The sequence below is a fragment of the Sebastes umbrosus genome, chromosome 18 (genome assembly GCF_015220745.1).
Source record: "Sebastes umbrosus isolate fSebUmb1 chromosome 18, fSebUmb1.pri, whole genome shotgun sequence".
Classification (NCBI taxonomy): Eukaryota; Metazoa; Chordata; class Actinopteri; order Perciformes; family Sebastidae; genus Sebastes; species Sebastes umbrosus.
This window is the reverse complement of record NC_051286.1, coordinates 3,325,676-3,345,557: the sequence shown is the minus strand read 5'-3', so window position 1 is coordinate 3,345,557 and position 19,882 is coordinate 3,325,676. Positions and strand designations below refer to the sequence as shown.

General features: G+C 39.7%; 1 protein-coding gene across 5 annotated transcripts in view; it reads left to right on the top strand.

The window, feature by feature from the left end:
• The window catches only part of LOC119476536 (pleckstrin homology domain-containing family G member 3), a 30,536-nt gene extending 10,790 nt beyond the window's left edge, over positions 1-19,746 (top strand). For 2 of the 5 annotated variants that reach the window (XM_037749903.1, XM_037749901.1), the window contains 17 exons: positions 3,919-4,379; positions 5,818-5,918; positions 6,657-6,726; positions 7,347-7,393; positions 7,561-7,711; positions 8,639-8,770; positions 8,853-9,035; positions 9,692-9,784; positions 10,060-10,146; positions 10,276-10,309; positions 10,901-11,002; positions 11,123-11,155; positions 11,356-11,366; positions 11,941-12,270; positions 13,877-13,978; positions 15,119-16,598; positions 17,081-19,746. In XM_037749903.1, the coding sequence (XP_037605831.1) occupies positions 3,919-4,379; positions 5,818-5,918; positions 6,657-6,726; positions 7,347-7,393; positions 7,561-7,711; positions 8,639-8,770; positions 8,853-9,035; positions 9,692-9,784; positions 10,060-10,146; positions 10,276-10,309; positions 10,901-11,002; positions 11,123-11,155; positions 11,356-11,366; positions 11,941-12,270; positions 13,877-13,978; positions 15,119-16,598; positions 17,081-17,994 (4,331 nt within the window). In that variant the 3' untranslated portion in view covers positions 17,995-19,746. Of the gene's footprint in view, positions 1-1,271; positions 1,335-3,918; positions 4,380-5,817; positions 5,919-6,656; positions 6,727-7,346; positions 7,394-7,560; positions 7,712-8,638; positions 8,771-8,852; positions 9,036-9,691; positions 9,785-10,059; positions 10,147-10,275; positions 10,310-10,900; positions 11,003-11,122; positions 11,156-11,355; positions 11,367-11,940; positions 12,271-13,876; positions 13,979-15,118; positions 16,599-17,080 lie in introns of all 5 variants that reach the window. The other 3 variants (XM_037749902.1, XM_037749900.1, XM_037749904.1) reach the window with 3 other exon arrangements.
• Positions 19,747-19,882: the final 136 nt, after the last annotated feature.

The following is a 19,882-nucleotide window of genomic DNA, read 5'->3' as shown; positions in this document are numbered from 1 at the left end:
CTGATGAATATTAGATTATGCCAGAGATTCACACCAGAGGGACACATTTTTCTTTCCTGAGATTTAAAAGTATTTAACATAAAAATGCTGTTGCAGTGAAGAAGTCAGTGAGAAGTTACCAAAATGCAGCAAAACAAGTTTGTGAAACGACTCTCTGATACTTTGCTTTCCAAATCCTCCCTATTTTTTAGGACTCAAGGTTGGCAAGTATGCCTTTTAATAATTCGTTTTTTTTTTATTGTTACTCAAGGTCAGGAGTAGGGAGGCGTATCGGTACGCATCGACCAAAATAACTCGGTACCAAGTACCAGCAGGTGTGGACTCCAGTCACATGACTCAGACTCCAGTCACAAATTTAATGACTTTAAACTCGACTTTGGCATTTTGACTTGGACTTTAACACCAGTGACTTTATTAGACTTGAACCTTTCGACTTGAAATTACTTGATACCCCCCCAAGTCCAAAGATTGTGTTATTTAAAAAATGTGTGCATGAAGAGATGTTTACCCAGATGTTCACTGAAGGAGCTTTTTGTTATTATTTATCATCGTTCCTCCTGTTCACCTCTTTCTGAAGTGATTTCAGTGGAAGTGATGGAGGACAAAACCTACAGTCAACATAAAAATATGATCTGAAGTTAATTTGTCTTCAGGATGATTTGATTGAAGTTAAACTCTGTTAACTTTACGTGGAGTTTGTGTGATGTGGAAGTTACCATGATCATTTTTAAGCTGTAAATATTGTTCATGGACTTGGAGAATTAATAAATAGAGTTTAAATAGCAGTAAAATCCGTCTGTTAAAAGTTGTAATTTACACGGTTTGGCCACGATGTAAAATTAGCTTCACAGCCCGGCGCTCTTCCTGGGGGTTTGGTAGAATACAAAATCTGTTGGTCTCATTTCTTCTTCAGCAGTCGGCCATGTGTTATTGATTAAAACATAAATATATATTTTACACCGTTGACGTTAACATTCTGAGCGTTAGCATGCAAACATTTAGCAATTTACCATGTTTTGATGCTCACACTTAATATGTTAAACATGTTTGCTTGAGTTTGCAAACATTCCTGAGCTTACTGTTAGTTTTCAACATATCTTAAGCATGATAACATGTGTACATGTGTAAAGCGTTGGGTAACACTGCATGCTGTTCTGCAGCAGCACAGCTAACATAAAACATTCACTTTTAAACATTTCACTTCAGTTAATGTAAATGTTTGTCTTGTTTTCTGGTCTAAATGTTTGGTCGTTGTGTTTTCTCTGTCTCAGGTCGACTGTCAGTGTCTCTGCTGTTCAGATATTTAGCTAAACCCTCCGAGGAGTGGTTAGCGGGTATGTTAACACGCTAACACCGACCCAAACCACACGGCGGCCATTCTGAGCGTTGAGGGCGGGAAACGGCTTAAAGCTCAAATATTCAACTTTTCATAGATTACACGCTAAAAAACTAACACGCCTGTTTCCAGACCAATAATGTTGTCTAGCTGTAAGCGCACTAACTGAGTGCTTTAGTGATAGAGTTTATCCTGTAGATGTGGAGGTTTATTATTCTGTTATTTGGGGGTGGAAAATCTAAATTTAGATAAAAATCATTTCCACATTTGGTTGAAAAGTGTTAACATGCTAACTTGTAACATTTAGCATGATAACATGTGAACAATTATCCCAACATTTATTGTGTTAAAGTACAATCATGTTAACATTTAGCATCATATTATGTTAACTAATAGTTAGTACAACATGTTAGCATGCTATGTTAACATTCCTCTCAAATGGCAGTGCATTTTTGAGTACATGTAGTTATTAACAATTTAATTTTTTAAACCTATTTATTCATTTAAATGATTTAAATGTTTTAAATTTAAACATTTTGGGCAATACTTTAGAGGGACGTTTAGACTTTAATATGCAGCCATGATACACATTTATTATTTCAGTAACTTTATTTTTGTGTTGGACATTAAAATATAGTTTAAAAATAACAGAAACTTGCTAAAAATGTCTATATTATAGACGTAAAGTTAAATACTCTGTTACAACAGACTTAAACTTTAAATAACTGTGAAATCTGTCTGTTTAAAGTAACTAGTTTCCATCAGAGCTCAACATTGCCGCCGTGTGAATACATAAATGTCAGATCAGAGAGAATCAAAGCATGTTCCAGAAATCACAATAAATCAATTTATCACCAATCAGTGTTATTGATCTGATCAGATTGCCTGTTGGTGGAGGGAACCGGCTGATTGTGATGCGATTGATGGGTTTGAGTGTTCTGCTTCTTCTTCATTTGACAAACCTGTTGTGATGGATTCTTTAAATTCTTCAGCGGATAAAAATAACATGAAACAGTCCAGATGTTGAGAGACGTGGATGATTCATTGTCTGAATCCACGAGGGGAGTTAACCTGGCAGGTAGACGCCATGACGTCATCTCGACGCCAAACTGTCTGCTTCAGGAACAAAAAACAAACTCCTTAAAGTTTGTCTCAACGAAACCACAACCATCTTTATGTTGTAATATCTCAAACTGTCATTGTGAAAGTCTGCTCTCTGTGATCATAGTAAGACTCTTATTGTGAAAGTCTGCCCTCAGTGATCATAGTTAGACTCTTATTGTGAAAGTCTGCCCTCAGTGATCATAGTTAGACTCTTATTGTGAAGGTCTGCCCTCTGTGATCATAGTAAGACTCTTATTGTGAAAGTCTGCCCTCAGTGATCATAGTAACACTCTCATTGTGAAAGTCTGCCCTCAGTGATCATAGTAACACTCTCATTGTGAAAGTCTGCCCTCAGTGATCATAGTTAGACTCTTATTGTGAAGGTCTGCCCTCTGTGGTCATAGTAAGACTCTTATTGTGAAAGTCTGCCCTCAGTGATCATTGTAAGACTCTTATTGTGAAAGGCTGCCCTCAGTGATCATAGCAAGACTCTTATTGTGAAAGTCTGCCCTCAGTGATCATAGCAAAGAGTATCAAAGCAAAGAGACGAAACTCTAGTGTCTTTTTGATAATAGCCGCTGCCGCCATTTTGGATTGAAAACGCTTATTATGTTTATAATATTTTATTGTTCAACACAGGCCATTACGGTAGAATATGACAATAGAATAGAAATAATTTAGTTTTATTTTTGTAAGGCACTGTGTAGGCGGACGTTTTACTGTTTACTTTCAGTCCAAAATGGCGGAAGCGTAGCTCTGCTGCTGGTCGCTGATGTTGCAATGGAACGAACAATTGACTTTCACTTCTTGGTAATATACGTTCTTTGATTATAGTGAGGCTCTTATTGTGAAAAAACTGACTGGAAGTTGAAGGTTTTCACATTCACTTCAGTGCAGTCAGTTTGACCACAGCTAGTCACGTGAGTCGCTAGTCACGTTTGTCGTTAGTACCGTTAGCCATTAGTCACGTGAGTCATCATTATCGTTTCCTAACCCTAATTAAGTGGTTGTGTTGTCTATAACTTACTTCCTGTAAAAATGAAGTTTATTTTGAAAGGACACTATGCATGTAAAAAGCATATATTAACACGCCGTACCTGATCCGTCCAAAAGTAAGGGTACCCCGTGCGTCGGTCTCCGATGCCGAGGGACACCGACCAAGCGGCGGTATTTGACGAGTTGTTAGTGAGAACTGTTGGTTTAGTTCGTTTCAGTATTTCAACATTTCAGAACAAACTCTTCTTTTTGCTGTTTTTGTCACATTTCATTAACGATTAACTAAAGAAAAGAACGTTTATGACGTAAACGTTCTTTTACGCATTCAATGTTTCTAAAGATGGAGATAAAATAATGTCTGTCTGGCGTTGTTCTGGATCAGGATCAGCTAATCGAACCTCTGTTCTGATTGATTGGTGTCGATTCTCTTCGTTAAACCCGTCAGACAGTTTAATGACATCACACCCCCCCCCCCTCCTCAGAGTCGCCCCGCCTGTCCACTGCCTCCATCAGCAGCAATGAGCGCGCTCCGTCGGCCACGCCGTCCGACTCCTCCGAGCGCCGCCCGGCGAGCCTGATCTCCACGCTGTCCTCGGGCTCCGGATCCTCCCGAGACGACAATCTTGCCCCGCCCCCGCCCCCGCCGCCGTCGCCGCCGTCCGACCAGACCTCCGACATCGACCTGGACCTGAGCCCTGCAGAGGGCGCTGCAGAGGGCGAGGGGAGGACGCGGCCACGCCGGGAGCTTGACGGTAAGGGGCGGAGACACAACAACAACAACAACAAGAAGGAGTCCACGCCGAGTCGAGCCTCCAGCCGGAGGTCACCGTTCATAAGCAGAAGCATGGCGCCGAACCCTCAGCTGACCTACCTGGACCGAGTCGTCATGGAAATCATCGAGACGGAGAGGATGTACGTCAGAGACCTGCGCATGATCGTAGAGGTGAGTCACCGAGGACGTTTCTACTCCGTAGAGGAGAAGCCCCGCCCCTTCCAGTTGACCACAGGAAGAGTTAACCTGTAGCCTTCAAAATAAAAGCATCAGTGATATCCACATTGGATTCTACAGGATGTTAAAATGCCCTCTTCATCACTGTTATAATTTATAATCTTCACTAATTTTTCTACAAACAAAAATAATGCTATAAATGAAATATAATAAAACCGCATATAAAAGATGCGGTAATCATTTAAAGACTCAACATATAGAAGCTTTAATTATCTGGGATAGTTTTATTGATTTCTTCTTCATGAGCTTTTTGATCCGTCAGGAGACACAACCAGTTTTCACTTCCTGTAGAGACGATGTCCAGAGGACAGTGTTTGAGCTGCGAGACGTCACCGACTATAATTAACTGGTTAAGACCTTCTGGATTAACTGCTTATGTAACAGCGAGGATCACTGATAAACCTGGACCCAGAGTGAAGACCTGAACCTGCAGGTTGCTGTACGAACTGTCCTCAACGAGACAGAGACGCTTTGTTAAATGTTAAATGTTAAAGACATCGTGAATGGGAAAGAAAATACGTTTAAAATATATATGGTATATAATAAATATTTTAGTTTTTAAAATATTTTCAAATTTAATCATGTAGTGTAAAAAAGTTAATTTGTACATATGTTTTTATATGTAAAAACAATCAAAAATATTTTATTGAATGATAATTGTTGTTAATTGATTATAATATATATAATTATTATTTATTTTATATAAATAGATTATAATTATATTTATATATAAAACTTGTTTATTTTATATAATTAAATAATTATTATTTATATATAAATATTATTTATTTTATATGAAATAGATAATAATTATATTCATATGTATAATTATTTTTTATTTTATATAGATAGATAATAATTATACTTATATATAATTATTATTTATTTCATGTAAATAGATAATAATTAGATTTATATATAATTTGTTTCTTTTATATAAATAAATAATTATTATATTATATAAAATTATTATTTATCTTATATAAATAGATAATTATATTTATCATTTGTATTCATTTTATATAAATAAATAATAATAATAATTTATTTTATATAATTAAATAATCAATTGAAAATAACATAAATTTGATTTATTTGAGATTTAAGTGAAGATGAGCTACAATTTAAATGAAATATAAAATAATTACAATTAAAAATATTTACAACTTAAAAAAATGATAAAAATTAAACCTTTAAAACCTTAAAATGACATTAAATCAATCAGCAGAAACAAACTTTAATTGATCCAAACAGAAAGTAATCAGATTAAATTTGTTCTGACTGTTTGGATTAAAACATATTTTATATGATTTAATTTGTAACTTCTGAACTCTCCTTCCTCTCTCTTTCTCTCTTTTCCCCCCCTCTGCAGGACTACCTGGCCCACATCATTGATCAGTGTGATCTATCGATCCGTCCTGAGCAGGTCTGTTCTCTGTTTGGAAACATCGAGGACATCTACGAGTTCAACAGGTGACAATAATATTATTATAATAATAATAATAAGAAGAAGAATCATTAAGAATCAATAATAAGAATCAATAATAATCAATATGTGTCCATGGGGACGTGTTGGCTGAAGGTTGTTGTAACGTTTCCTCAGGGTTAGCGCTCGCTGTGCTTCCTGTCGGAGGGAGGGTGAGTTTGTTTTATGGAGCAGGACGTCCCGGCTGCTCGGTGTGCGGTGGCATGACTTTATTAATATTCAGAATAAATAACATGATCTACATGATCACACCAGACTGATATCCACGTCCTGTCTGCACTGCGTTTGTTTTGATCACCTCCACCTCCAGGTGACGGAGACCAAGAATCAAACCCTTCAAGTTGAATCATGTTTCTCATCAGAGATTATAAATAATATTATTGTTCACTCTGACATGAGGTTTTATTTCAGTTCCAAAACTTGATTTAGACAAACTGAAGTGACAGCTCCACCTGCTGGTCAGGTGACATCACTACATCTACTGTCTGAGGAGGAGGAGGTGATCAGGTGTTTCTGTTTATAGAGCAGATTGTTGTGAACATCTTTACTCCATTTAATCATCATTAAATGTTTCTTTAGGTTCATTTAGTCGCTGATTGGAGAGGAGTAATGAAGTGATGATGAGGTTTTGAGGCGATCAAAAACTCCAAAATATTCACTAGATTATCAAACTAAACTGTAGTTGTCGTCGTCGTTGTCATGGTGACTGCGTTTCTTGTCCACAGCGAGCTGCTTCAGGCTCTCGACCTCTGTGACAACGACCCAGTCGCCATCGCCAGGTGCTTCGTCATGAAGGTGAGAAATATATAATAAAAAAAATAAAGACAATAGATGATGTTTGTTGTCCCGGAATGAAGATCTGAAGAACATGAGGGTTATTAACATATTTTCAAATTAAAAGGTGTAGTTTAAAAAAAGTTAATGATTTTTACATGTTTTTTATACGTAAAAACAATCAAAATAATTTTATTGACTGTTAATTGTTGTGTTAATTAATTGTTGATATATCATATATATAATTATTTATTTTATATAAATAAATAATAATAATATATCTAATTATTATTATTTATATAAAATTAAATAATAATTATATAATTATTTATTTTATATAAATAAATAATCAATTAAAAAAAAGAACTCATATTTATTTATTTTGATCAAATTAGTTGAGGAAAATCTTTATTTGTTGCCAACATTGTGATTATTTTCTATAAATCAGTTGTTTACGTAATTGTTATATATAGTTATATATTTTATTAAAATCACAAACTTCTTCTACCAGAACAAAAGGATGCAGTTATCAGATATCTCCGTACAGTAGAGCTGTTGACATGATTCAGTTGATGTTGTTCCTCTTGATGGTGACATATTTAATGTGTTGACTAACAGGATGTTTCTTTGTTTCCTGTCAGAGCGAGTACTTTGAGATCTACACTCAGTACTGCACCAACTACCCAAAGTAAGTCCTGATTCTGGTTCCATCTTCAGGTCTGGTTGTCACTGAATGAGCGATTTTCACATTTCAATTCTTCTCGTCCTGAAACGTTGACCTTCTGTCGTCTGTTGTCTCTACACCTTGTGCACTAGTTCACACCTGGTTCTGTCCGTCTCATTGTTCTGTTGCAGTTCGGTCGCGGCGCTGACGGAGTGCATGAGGAATAAAACTCTGGCCAAGTTTTTCCGTGACCGGCAGGCGTCGTTGAAGCGTTCGCTGCCTCTCGGTTCATACCTGCTGAAACCCGTTCAGAGGATCCTCAAATACCACCTGCTGCTCCAGGTACCACACACCTGCTTATTATTATCATACAGTATCATTATTATTATTATTATTAATGTTATTCACACAGCAACTAAGGAGGGCGGAACCTGCCAAAATAAAAAATAAATGACTCAATAAATAAATAAATATGTCATTAAATGTAGCAAAAATAATATTAAAGATAAATGTAGCCATTAATTAATTGATAATTTTTTTTTAATTTGCTTCTTTATTTATTTATCTTTGTAATAATTCCCTTATTTATTTAGTCTTCTGCTTAATTTTGCCTTTTATTTATTTATGTATTTATTTTTTAATAAATGTTTTAATTATTTATTTATTTATATGAAGTTTTCAAAAAAATTATATTCATTCATTTAAAAAAAAAAAAAAAATTATTTTATATGAAAACTGTAAAAAGAAAACAATACAGAAATAAACAAGTTTTGGGAAATAAATAAGGCGTGAAATGTAAAGTGAAAATCTTGCATAAATAAATGCATAAATACATAAATACATACATTTAAAAATAAATATAAAATAAATAAAAATGAATGCAAAAATAAATAATTGAAACAATTATTAAAAAAAAAACATAAATAAATAAAAGGGAAAATTAAACAGAAGAGTAAATGAATAGGGGAATTAATACAAAGATAAATAAATAAAGAAGCAAATTAAAACAGAAATAGCGATTTATGTCAAAATTCATCAATTAATTAATGGCTTAATTTATTTTTAATCTTATTTTTGCTACATTTAATGACATATTTATTTACAGTATTTATTGAGTCATTTATTTATTTATTCATTTATATTGGCAGGTTTTGCCCTCCATAATCAACAGTCAAAACATGATGACATAAAAGCATCTTCTCCAGATCACACGTGATTGTTCTGTAGTGATGGTGATGATGTTGATGATGATGATGATGATTTGTGTAGGAGATAGCGAAGCACTTTGACCCAGAGGAGGAGGGTTACGAGGTGGTGGAGGAGGCCATCTACACCATGACGGGCGTGGCGTGGTACATCAACGACATGAAGAGGAAACACGAGCACGCCGTCAGGCTGCAGGTCAGTCACAGTACTGGACTCAAGTACACGTCTGAGGTACTTGTACTGCATAGAGGGATGTACTGAAACTGTGTGTCTCCAGGAGGTTCAGTCTCTGCTGCTGAACTGGAAAGGTCAGGACCTCACCACGTACGGAGAACTGGTTCTGGAGGGAACCTTCAAAGTCCATCGAGCCAAAAACGAGAGAACGCTCTTCCTGTTCGACCGCATGCTGCTCATCACCAAACGCCGCGGAGAGCACTACGCCTACAAGACGCACATCTCTGTGAGGAACACTTCACTTTCTGAATAACACAAAGAAACACTGCAGGAAGTAAACCAACACCAGTTTCCTCCAGACAATAAACCTGATATTTATATTTATTTATCTATTTATTTATTTATTTATTTATTTATTTATCTATTTATCTATTTATTTATTTATTTAAATTGTAATTATTTATTCAACTATTTATTTATGTATTTATTTATATATATATATATATATATATATATATATATATATATAAATGTATGTATTTATTTATTAATTTATTTATCTATCCATCTATATATTTATTTATCTATTCATTTACATATTTATCCATCTATTAATTTTTGTATCTATTAATTTACTTTTTTATTTATTTATCTATTAATTTACATATTTATTTATCTATCTATTTATGTATCTATTCATTTATATATATATTTATTTATTTTTATTTTTATTTTTTTATTTTTGTATCTATTCATTTACTTATTTATTTATCTATTTATTTATTTATTTATTTATTCATTCATTCATTTACTTATGTATTTATTTATTCTTTCATTTACTTATTTATATATCTATTTTTTTATCTATTCATTTACTTATTTATCTATTTATATATTTATTCATTCATTCATTCATTCATTCATTTATTTGTGTGGTTTCAGTGCTCCACTCTGATGCTGATTGAAAGTGCCAAAGACTCTCTGAGCTTCAGCGTGACTCATTACAAACATCCCAAACAGCCTCACACCGTCCAGGTGAGACCACATACCCACCTTCACCTGAGCACCTGATCACCAACACACCTGATCACCTGATCACCTGCTCTTCTTCTGGAACTCCATCATTTTAATTTTAGTCACCTTTCTGACTCACTGATTTAGTTGTTCTTTGTTATGTTATAGTATACGTGTACTGTACATATAAACATACAGTATATATTTCTCTCTATATATCTATTCAGTGTGGCGTCGTGTTTCTCTGGAAACTCAAAAGATGAAAAGCTGAATGTTGGTTGTCTAAATGTTTCCAGGCGAAGACGGTGGAGGAGAAGAAGCTGTGGGCTCATCACATCAAACGCATCATTCTGGAGAACCACCACGCCATCATCCCACAGAAGGTCAGTCAGACACCAGTAACACCAGTAACACCAGTAACACCAGTAACACCAGTACACACTCACCAGTTTAACCAGTATCGGTATCAGCAGCAGCAGTAGTAGTAACGGTTGTTGTCCTGTTTGTTTCAGGCTAAAGAGGCCATCCTGGAAATGGATTCCATCTGTAAGTACATGTTTAAAACGTTGATTTAAAAAGAAATAAAAAGAGATTTAATTTCACTATTTTTTTTAAAAGAAATCCATTTAAAGTATTTTAGTTTGTTATCACATCATGATTTAATTATCATGTGATCTAGAGATAGTTAATTATTATCTCTTAATGACTTCAGACTGAAGGAGATCGATAGATATCAGAGTTGTCAGTAAAATGAGAGGTTTTCTGAACGGAGTCTGGTGAAACACTTCTGCCAAAATCAACACAAAATGAAAGTTCCTCGTAGTAACTTTAAGTAAAAGTACAGAAGTATTATTTGCTAAAGTGTCAAAAGTGAAGTATTCATGATGAGTGTTATATTCATATATTATATTATTATTATTATTATTTTAATGTTGCAGCTGGTTGAAGTTGAGATAAATTTAACAACTTTTTACAGAGCAGCTTAGTTTCCTGCATACTGACTGTATAAAAACTTCTTAATCTACAGTTGTCACAGACCTGTGGTACAGTAAAAAGTACTGTATGTCCCTGTGGAGTAAAGTACAAGTACTTCAGAGTTGTACTTGTAGTTTCTCATGTTGTTGTTTCGTCCCGTAGATCCTCCGAGGTATCGGTACAGTCCTGAGCGGCTGAAGAAAGCTCTGTCCTGTCAGTCCGACGAGATTCAACGAGACGGTCGCCAGGGACGACGACAGTCCGGTAAGCACGCACGCACGCACGCACGCACGCACGCACGCACACACACACACACACAGACACTACTTCCTGTTGATGGATTTCTTCCATTAATTAAATCTGTTTGTTTTCTTTCATCTTCAGAGCCGAACAAACACACACTGAAGCGCAACAGAGGTGAGGATGATGAATATTAATATAAATATACCGTTACCATGGCGACAGCACTGCCTCAAACTGACGTGGATATACTGATAGATATATCTATGGATATATATATTGATATAGTTTATGAATGAATGAACTGATCAGTGATAATAACCAATCAATCGTTTGCTCTTCTGCTTCTGCTGCTGATTCTCCTGTTGACCACACAGCCGTCGTCAAGGTAACACACACACACACACACACACACACTTTATATTAACACGTGGATTCCTCTTCTTCTTTCTTCTTCTTCTTCTTCTTCTTCTTCTTCTTCTCTTTTTCTTCTTCTTTGTGTTCTTCTTCTTCTTATTATTCTTCTCTTCGTCCTCTTCTTCTCCTCGTCTTCTTCTTTGTCTTCTTCTTCTCCTTCTTTTTCTCCTCGTCCTCTTCTTCTCCTTCTTGTCTTCTTCTTCTTCTCCTCCTACTTCATTCTTCTTCTCCTCCTCCTCTTCTTCTTCTTCTCTTCGTCCTCCTCATCCTCCTCTTCTTCCTCTTCTTCTCCTACTCTTCTTCTTCTTCTTCTTTTTCATCTTCTTCTTTTCCTCCTCGTCCTCTTCTTGTTCTTCTTGTTCTTCTTCTCCTTCTCCTCCTCCATCAGTAGACTAACCCTGTACTGGGAGGATGAGCCTCCTTAGTGGTATATGAACGGGTTGTGTTGGATCAGAACAAGGTTCGTGGTAGAACCAGACCTGTGACTCATCATCAGCGTGGCGTCCTGCAGCTCTCAGACAGTGAGTGGGGGGGGGATTTTTCAGGAGCGGCGCTCTCTGCAGCCTGCCACCGCCACCAGCAGCAGCAGCACGCCGGGCTCCGGCCTGGGCGAGGAGGAGGAGGAAGAGGAGGAGGAGGAAGAAGAAGAGGAGGAGGAGGAGCTGGGCAGCAGGAAGGACTCACTGGACCGACTGATCTGCAGCGAGGACGAGGAAGAGGCGGGGACGTTGTCTCCTCAGCGGTCTCATCGGACGGCGGCAGAGGACAGCGAGTCGGACGACCTCCTGCTGGAGGACGAGCAGGTAGAGGACTTCGTCAGCTCCGTGCTGGCCGCCATCTCCTGCTGGGCTCTTCTGTCAACGGGGGTTACCATGGTGACGGTCTTCATTCAAGTTTTCCTCCCAACATCCCTCCGCAGCTCCGTAACGTACTAAAGTCACGGATAACAGCGCTCAGCGACCACTTCCTGCCGTTACCTGCTGCATGAGCATGATGTGTGGGACTAACAGCAGCTGACGGACACACGACTGCTGAAAGTTAAAAACCTTCACGACCAAAGTTCAGTTCAGCTTTTTAATAAATCCTCATTACTGATTATACATGATAGAGATTCACCGACTGTTATTTTAGATCTTTAAAAGTCTGACCTGCCGATTCCAGTTCTCTGAGGATCATTGACATCATAAACAAACATTTCTGTAACTTCTCTTTTATGGAAAATTTAAATTCACTCGACTATTAAATAACTTACAATTTCTCCAAAACTGAAAAGGTCACTCAAAGAAATCTCAAAATGAAAGTGGTCCATGTTACTGGACGAACAATAATGTGTTCACACCAAGAATGCACGCTATTACATACAAAGTCAATGCAAAGAGGCGAATAGACGCGTGCCGGGCGACGCAAATGATGAGTCGCGAACACGCGGAATTTGCAGGAGTTGAAATATTTCAACTCAAGCGAGAAATGGGATATTTACCTTTACGACAAGGTCGTATGACATGGTTGGTACCAATGGATTCATTAGGTTTCATATGATACCAGTATCTTCACTCTAGCTTTAAAACTGGGCCGCTACAACCTAAACATCACAAGTTGCGTTAATGCGTTAAAGAAATTATTGGCGTTAAAACGAGTTTGCGTTAAGCCCCGACAGGGTGATGAGAGGTGCGATGCCGCATCATCGCACCTCTCATCACCCTGAAGGGGATTCTTTCACAACAATGACCTGCTAGCTGTTCATTATCCCGCTTATAACACGGCTACTTACTGAAGAAAGCAATAATTTGACAAAAAAATGGTCTGCCAGAGTCCGACATCCGGACTGCGCCCATAGCAACGGTCTGTTATACATAGCAACGGTCTGTTATTCATAGCAACAGTCTGTTATTCATAGCAACGGTCTGTTATACATAGCAACGGTCTGTTATACATAGCAATGGTTTTAGTGTTTGTACGCGGGACTTCAGGCGTTAGCCGTACGAGACTGTCTCTAACTACAGACGGAGAACGAGAGGATTTACTAAAACGCTGAACTGTTCCTTCGATCACACAAATTAAAAGTTCTTTCAGCAGCTGATGCTACTTTTTTTTTTTTTCTCACTTCATGCGTTTTGCTTGGCCGGAGATCATCTGACCTGTTTGGTTTGACTTCACTGCTGCTGCCTGTCGGTGTTTTGTTGCTGGTTTCAGAGACTGATCTGTGTGGTGTGAAGCTGGTTCATCTCTTAACTGATGGTTATTGTTGTTCATAAAGGGTCAGTTCACACAGTAGAACATGTGCTATCCAACCATACACACATATCTCTTGTCTCATTACACTTGTTTTAGTTCTTCAGCAGGAGAACAGGATGTTTGTGTGAACTGACCCTTTATTCAAATGTTAGAGGGAATAACACCGATGCAGTTGGTTTGTTATTCATTGATGATATAAAAACTATTAAAGGTTTATTTGATGTCTTGTTGTTGTTGTGTTTGAAGGAGGCAGACGGCGGCAGCGTCTCCTCCAACGGCTGCAACAAAGAAAACGGCCGAGATCCTGAAGAAGACGAGCCGGGTGGAACTGAACCGACGTGTGAGAAGGTAAATAACAGCACAGGTTTGATATGACATAGTCCTGACATCACTTCCTGTCTCGCCTCTGTTCCAGTCCTATCTCCTGATTCAATACTATCACGATACTTGGGTGCCGATTCGATATCTATTGCGATTTGATATCATGATTTATTGCAATTTTTGTTAACTTTTTTAACGCTCGGCCACGGGGAAAAAGTTGAATCATACACTTTACTTTGGAAAATCTCTAAATTAATACAGAACGGATATGACGTCATGTTACTGAGACTACAACAATAAAAGCGGTAACTTCCTTCTTCCTCCTGCAGAGACTAAAATGAAGCAAATATATCGGTTCTGGCCTTAAAAAAAACAATTTAAAAATCGTAAACCCTACAGCACTGGAAACAACAAGTTGAACTGTTTTGTGATTTTAACAACGACTAACGTAAAACTTATATTAGACGGCGAATCTATTTTACTCGGCGGGCGTGGCGACACGTTTTGACAAATAAACGCAGGTCTCAATTAAACGCCGGGTAACTTTTGGCAATATGGACGATAGCCGAGTAAAATGGATTCGCCGTCTAATATAAGTTTTACGTTAGTCGTTGTTAAAATCACAAAACAGTTCAACTTGTTGTTTCCAGTGCTGTAGTGTTTACAATTTTGAAATTGATTTTTTAATGCCAGAACCGATATATTTGCTTCATTTGAGTCTCTGCAGGAGGAAGAAGGAAGTTACCGCTTTTATTGTTGTAGTCATCACATCGTTAGATCGGTTAGATTCTCCACGATTCAAATCGTCCAGTTCATTTTATGGAAACCATGAGCACCAAAGTGTAATTGTCTCCCTCCCTTTGAAGCGGTGATAAAGTCTGTATATGTGTCCATTCCTATTTATTTATATTCCTTTATCCTATAAGGGTCCACAGATCAACAGAATCAAAACGTTTTCTCATCAAAATGAATCCATGTTGTGAATATTGTCCTGTGAAGTCCATCGCTAACTGTCTGCTAACTTTGTTCGTCAAATGAAGACCGCACGTAAAGTGACATAAACAATTCTTTCTCTTCTTCCTGCACCGTGTTGTTGTTGTTGTTGTTGTTGTTGCTTGTTTTCGTTTTGTTGCTGGCTACAAATTAAAAGTGTTTCTTCCCTTCTAGCCCTCCACAGATAAGCTGGCGCAGGAGAAGACATCAGAGTCTGAACCGACAGAAAACCCTCAACCAGAACCCTCCTCTGATCCGGACACACCTCCCAGGACCTCTCAGAGATCAGAAGAACTGAGACCTAAAAGAGATCCAGAGCCGACAGAGCAGCCGTCTCCTGCCACACCGGAATCAGACTCAAAAACCCTGAGTAGTGGCGAATCCTCTGAGGATGAGGAGGATGTGAAGGAGGCACCAGAGAAAGAGGGTGAAACCTCCAGCATCCTTCCTTCCTCCGTCCTGGACAAAGCCAGCGCCATCGCTCAGCACTTCACCAACAGCATCAAACGAGGCAGCCTGGACTCCCTCAGCTGCGCGTCACCACGGCTACCCAGCAGGACCGGCAGCAGCCTCAGCCTCAGCGCCGAACCCGCCGACCGAACGCTGCGGGTGAACAGCATCTCTTCCGATCCCGCGGAGACCTTCGGCGCGACGGATCTGACCCTGCTGTCTCCTCGGGACGACAGCCTCTGCGAAGCAGAGCGAGGCATTCGGCGGAGGCGGGACTCCACGCTGTCCAAGCAGGACCAGCTCCTCATCGGCAAAATCAAGAGTTACTATGAGAACCAGGACGCCACCTTCAGCCTCCAGCGCAGAGAGAGCCTGACGTACATCCCGACCGGGCTGGTCAGGAGCTCCGTCAGCCGGCTCAACAGCATCCCAAAGGATGAAACCGTCCAGACGAATCCCTTCGTCTCGACCAGGTCCTCCAGTCTGGAGTCAAACTCCTTTTTACCCTCCGACACCCAGGGCCGCATGGTCTCTAGTGACTCGTTGGACTCGTTCAGGTCCGATCAGAGAAGCACAGATCTAGAAGATTCAGAAGGATACCAGTGGTCCAGATCTCATAGCTTGCAGGACAATCCATCTGAGGAAGAAGAGTTCAGACCTTCATCTGACATGATCAAGATCTGGCAGACGATGGAGCGAGAGGTCAACCGATCACAAAGCGACGACAGAGTGCGAGAACGACCTCGAGAAGCTCCGAGAAACCCCAAAGCGACTAGCAGCCTTTCTGAGACGACGCAGAGCTGTGAGCGAGACAGCGGAGCGTCCGACCTCAGCACCATCACCGAGGAATCCACCAGTCCTTCGCCCCTCAAGCCCAAAGCCCCCGGTTTGAACCGGACAGGAAGTCTGAAGGACGCCCTGAAGGTGTTCGGGGAAGAGGCCGCCGGCGGCGTCAGGGCCAGGGTTCCTCGGGTCGCGGTTCCTCGGGTCGCCCAGCTGAAGGCGGAGGCAGAGGGGGGAAAGCCAAGTGAGGATTCAAACCAGCTGGACGACGAAGACAAGGCGAAGAGCAAAGTCCTCAATCTGGCCCGTCAGTACAGCCAGCGGATCAAAACGACCAAACCGGTGGTCCGACAGCGAAGCCAAGGCCTCCTGATGGGCAAGAAGACCTTACCCTGTGTGATGGAGGAGAAGGAGAGTTCAGGTACTGTGACGTCTGTTTGTCTTTGTCTCCTCAAATATCAACCAGCCTCCGGACTGAATGCAGAGCAGCTTTCTGCTGACACATTTGCAAACTGTGTCTCATTTAACCCTCTGAGACCCCAGTAGACACGTTTTAGTCCCTTTTGAAAATGGCCATTCCAGTTTTTCCTCGCTAAAATTTAGCGCAACTTTTTTGGAGCGTTATTTATCCTCCTTCATGACGAGCTAGTATGACATGGTTGGTACCGATGGATTCATCAGGTTTTCTATTTTCTTATGATATCTGTATCTTCACTCTAGCCCGCTACGACCTCCGGATGATCAACTGCATTAATGCCTTAAAGAAATTAGTGGCGTTAAAACAAGTTTTCTTCACATTGTGTTGACAGATTAACCAGAAACGCCAGCAGTCAGTCGATCTAACAGGTTGTAGTGAAAATCAGAATCCTCCTTTAAATTCATGATGTGTTTAATGCTTTGCAGGTAAACCCAACCTGACTCTGCCGCTGGGTTCTCAGAACCAGGCGACCTCTCTACCGCTGGGCCCCGTAGACCAGATCCAGGGTCTGGCCTGCAGCTCCGCGGCGGTCTCCTCGGGCCGGGCTCGCTCCCGCAGCCCCCTCGGCCCCCTCAGTCCTCCTCTGCCCATCGAGGGCTTCAACTGGCCCGACGTCCGAGAGCTCCGCTCCAAATACTCCGACCACGGTCGCACCAAGAAGAGTCCCATCAGCCGGAGTTGCTCCACGCCGGAGCATTTGTTCGACGGCGGTCTCAGGAGGCACTCCAGCTGCTCCTCCAGCCTACTTGTCGCTGACGGAGCTTCTGGCGAGGTGCCGTCGGACAAGCCTCTCCGCAGCCGGAACGCCAGCCGAGAGGAACGCCGGAAACGGCTTCAGAGAGCCAATTCTCTGGACCCTCGGCTGAGCGAAGCACAAATGGGCGAGCTGCAGAAGCTCCAGGACCAGGTCGCTAACGGCGACTACGACGGCGACCACGACGGCTACTACGTCGCGGCCGAGGCGCCGCTGCCGGACGACTCCGAACACAAGATCATCGTCATGGAGAAGCTCCCAGAGCCTGCGGAGGCCTCGGAGGACGGAGGGGATGAGAACTACGTTCAGATCCGTTCGCCCACCAGCAGGGAGAAGATCTCCATCATGGCCGTCATCGACCGCTGCCGGGTCTATCAGGAGTCTGACGAGTACAAACAGAGGGAGGACGTGAGAGCCAAAACTGAGCCGGCGAGGCCTCAAGAGCTCGACGCCACGGCGGCGGCGTCCTCCAACGATCAGGGCGACGAGTCCCAGACGACAAGCTCGCACTGCGGACAGAAGACGGACGGCGGTCAGCAGAGCATCGTGAAGAACTTGAGAGAGAAGTTCCAGAGTCTGAGCTGAAGAAACGGATCAGACGTCAAAACAGAATTAATGAACCTCGCAGATATATAAAATCATATTAGTTCAAATATCGTGTTCACTACTTAAATATTATTCTACAGCAGACGACTACTAACAGCTAGATCATGTGATCATGAAAGAATTATCTGTAATTATTCTAAGCGGTTATGAATCGGCGTCATAAAAACATTTTGATATTTAAAATGTATAATTATTATTATTATTATTTCAAGAAAAGAGACATTTAGAAGACAGAATATCTCGTGTGATTACGACTCCTCTTCATGTAAAGATCAAAAAACAACTTTCTTGAGATAACGACAGCGTCCTCCCCGGCATTATGTAGATAAATAATATCTAGAAATGTGTAAATATCTTCATACAGTCATCAGATACACCTTATCTTCAGTCACAATGTTTGTTAAAAGCACCTTTTTGTACAGGATGTTATTACGTGTTGCACAGTTTCACTTCAGTTTTCCTCTTCAGAGATTTTAGGGAATCGTCACGACACAGTCTGACAGTAGTGGAAGCCTCATGAATATATATATATATAATATAGTATATATATATAATATATATTAGAGAGATTAGCATGAAAGCAGAGACTTTATAAACCAAAGCTCATGTGTGTGGATTCCTGCTACCAGAGGACTAACCACTAAACTTTATCACTTTGTTCAGTCCTAAAAACAACTCACAGACTTTGCAGCTGCACAACCTCTTGTGTTATTTTTATATTTATATTTTATATAACTGTCCAACACGTAGGTAAATATTACTGTTCTCTGTCTTCCCCAGAGTCACATGTTCTCACCGGGTCTCACGGGAAGACGTATAAATGGCACGATGTTACACAGACATTGAGCGTCATGATTCCAGGCTTGTCATCACGCAACAAGAGTACGGTAACGTCCGCTCTTAGGTTTAGGAAAAAAATCCAATTGGGCTTCAAATAAGTACGTAAACTAAGTAAAATACGTACAGAAACAACGTAACGTCAGTACGGAAAACAACGTCTTCTTCTGGTTTTATGAACATCTGTGATTGTTTGATATTTAAAGACAACATCAAATGTTGATAACGGCGTCCAACATCCATTCAGATGACAGTATGGAGGACTCAAACCTGCGTTACTAGGAGACAAATAAATTAATGGATGATTTAAAACATAAACTAATAAATTAATTTTTAAAAATTAGTAAACTTGTAAATAAAATAGCTGTGGATTTATTTTCCCTCAGCGACATTTAATTAATTAAATTTTTAATTAAATTTGGTAAAAAATAATCTCTTTCATGGCCTGTTTTATATTTTTCCTATAACATATATAAAATATGCAAATTTTACCCTCAGAATACAAATTCTGATTAATGTATTTATTATACATTAATGGATGTATTTCTATATGTTTGTGCCTTTTTGAACATTTGATTTACTTTGTCCATTTATTTATGTCCTAATAAGTCAGGTTTTATCCTCCATACACACCAGAGTGTTTTAATACATCAGTTCTTTTTAGCACCTTCCTCCGTGGCACGCTGGCAGATTTGGGACTTGAACCTGTGACTTTCCTTTAACCACTGGTCCACCCTGCACGTGATGTTCCCGACTCAGTCGACCACTGTTTATTTATTCATCTAATGTAAATAGAAACAAATCGATTGTATTTCTATAACTGTGGTTCTATGTGTGTTGTACAAACATGTTTCTACGTCATCAGACGTCCTCATTAAAACACAGAGAGGATCAGCACCGTGTGAGCGTCATCATTCATGTTCTCAGATCAGTGTGAGCGTCATCATTCATGTTCTCAGATCAGTGTGAGCGTCATGATTCATGTTCTCAGATCAGTGTGAGCGTCATCATTCATGTTCTCAGATCAGTG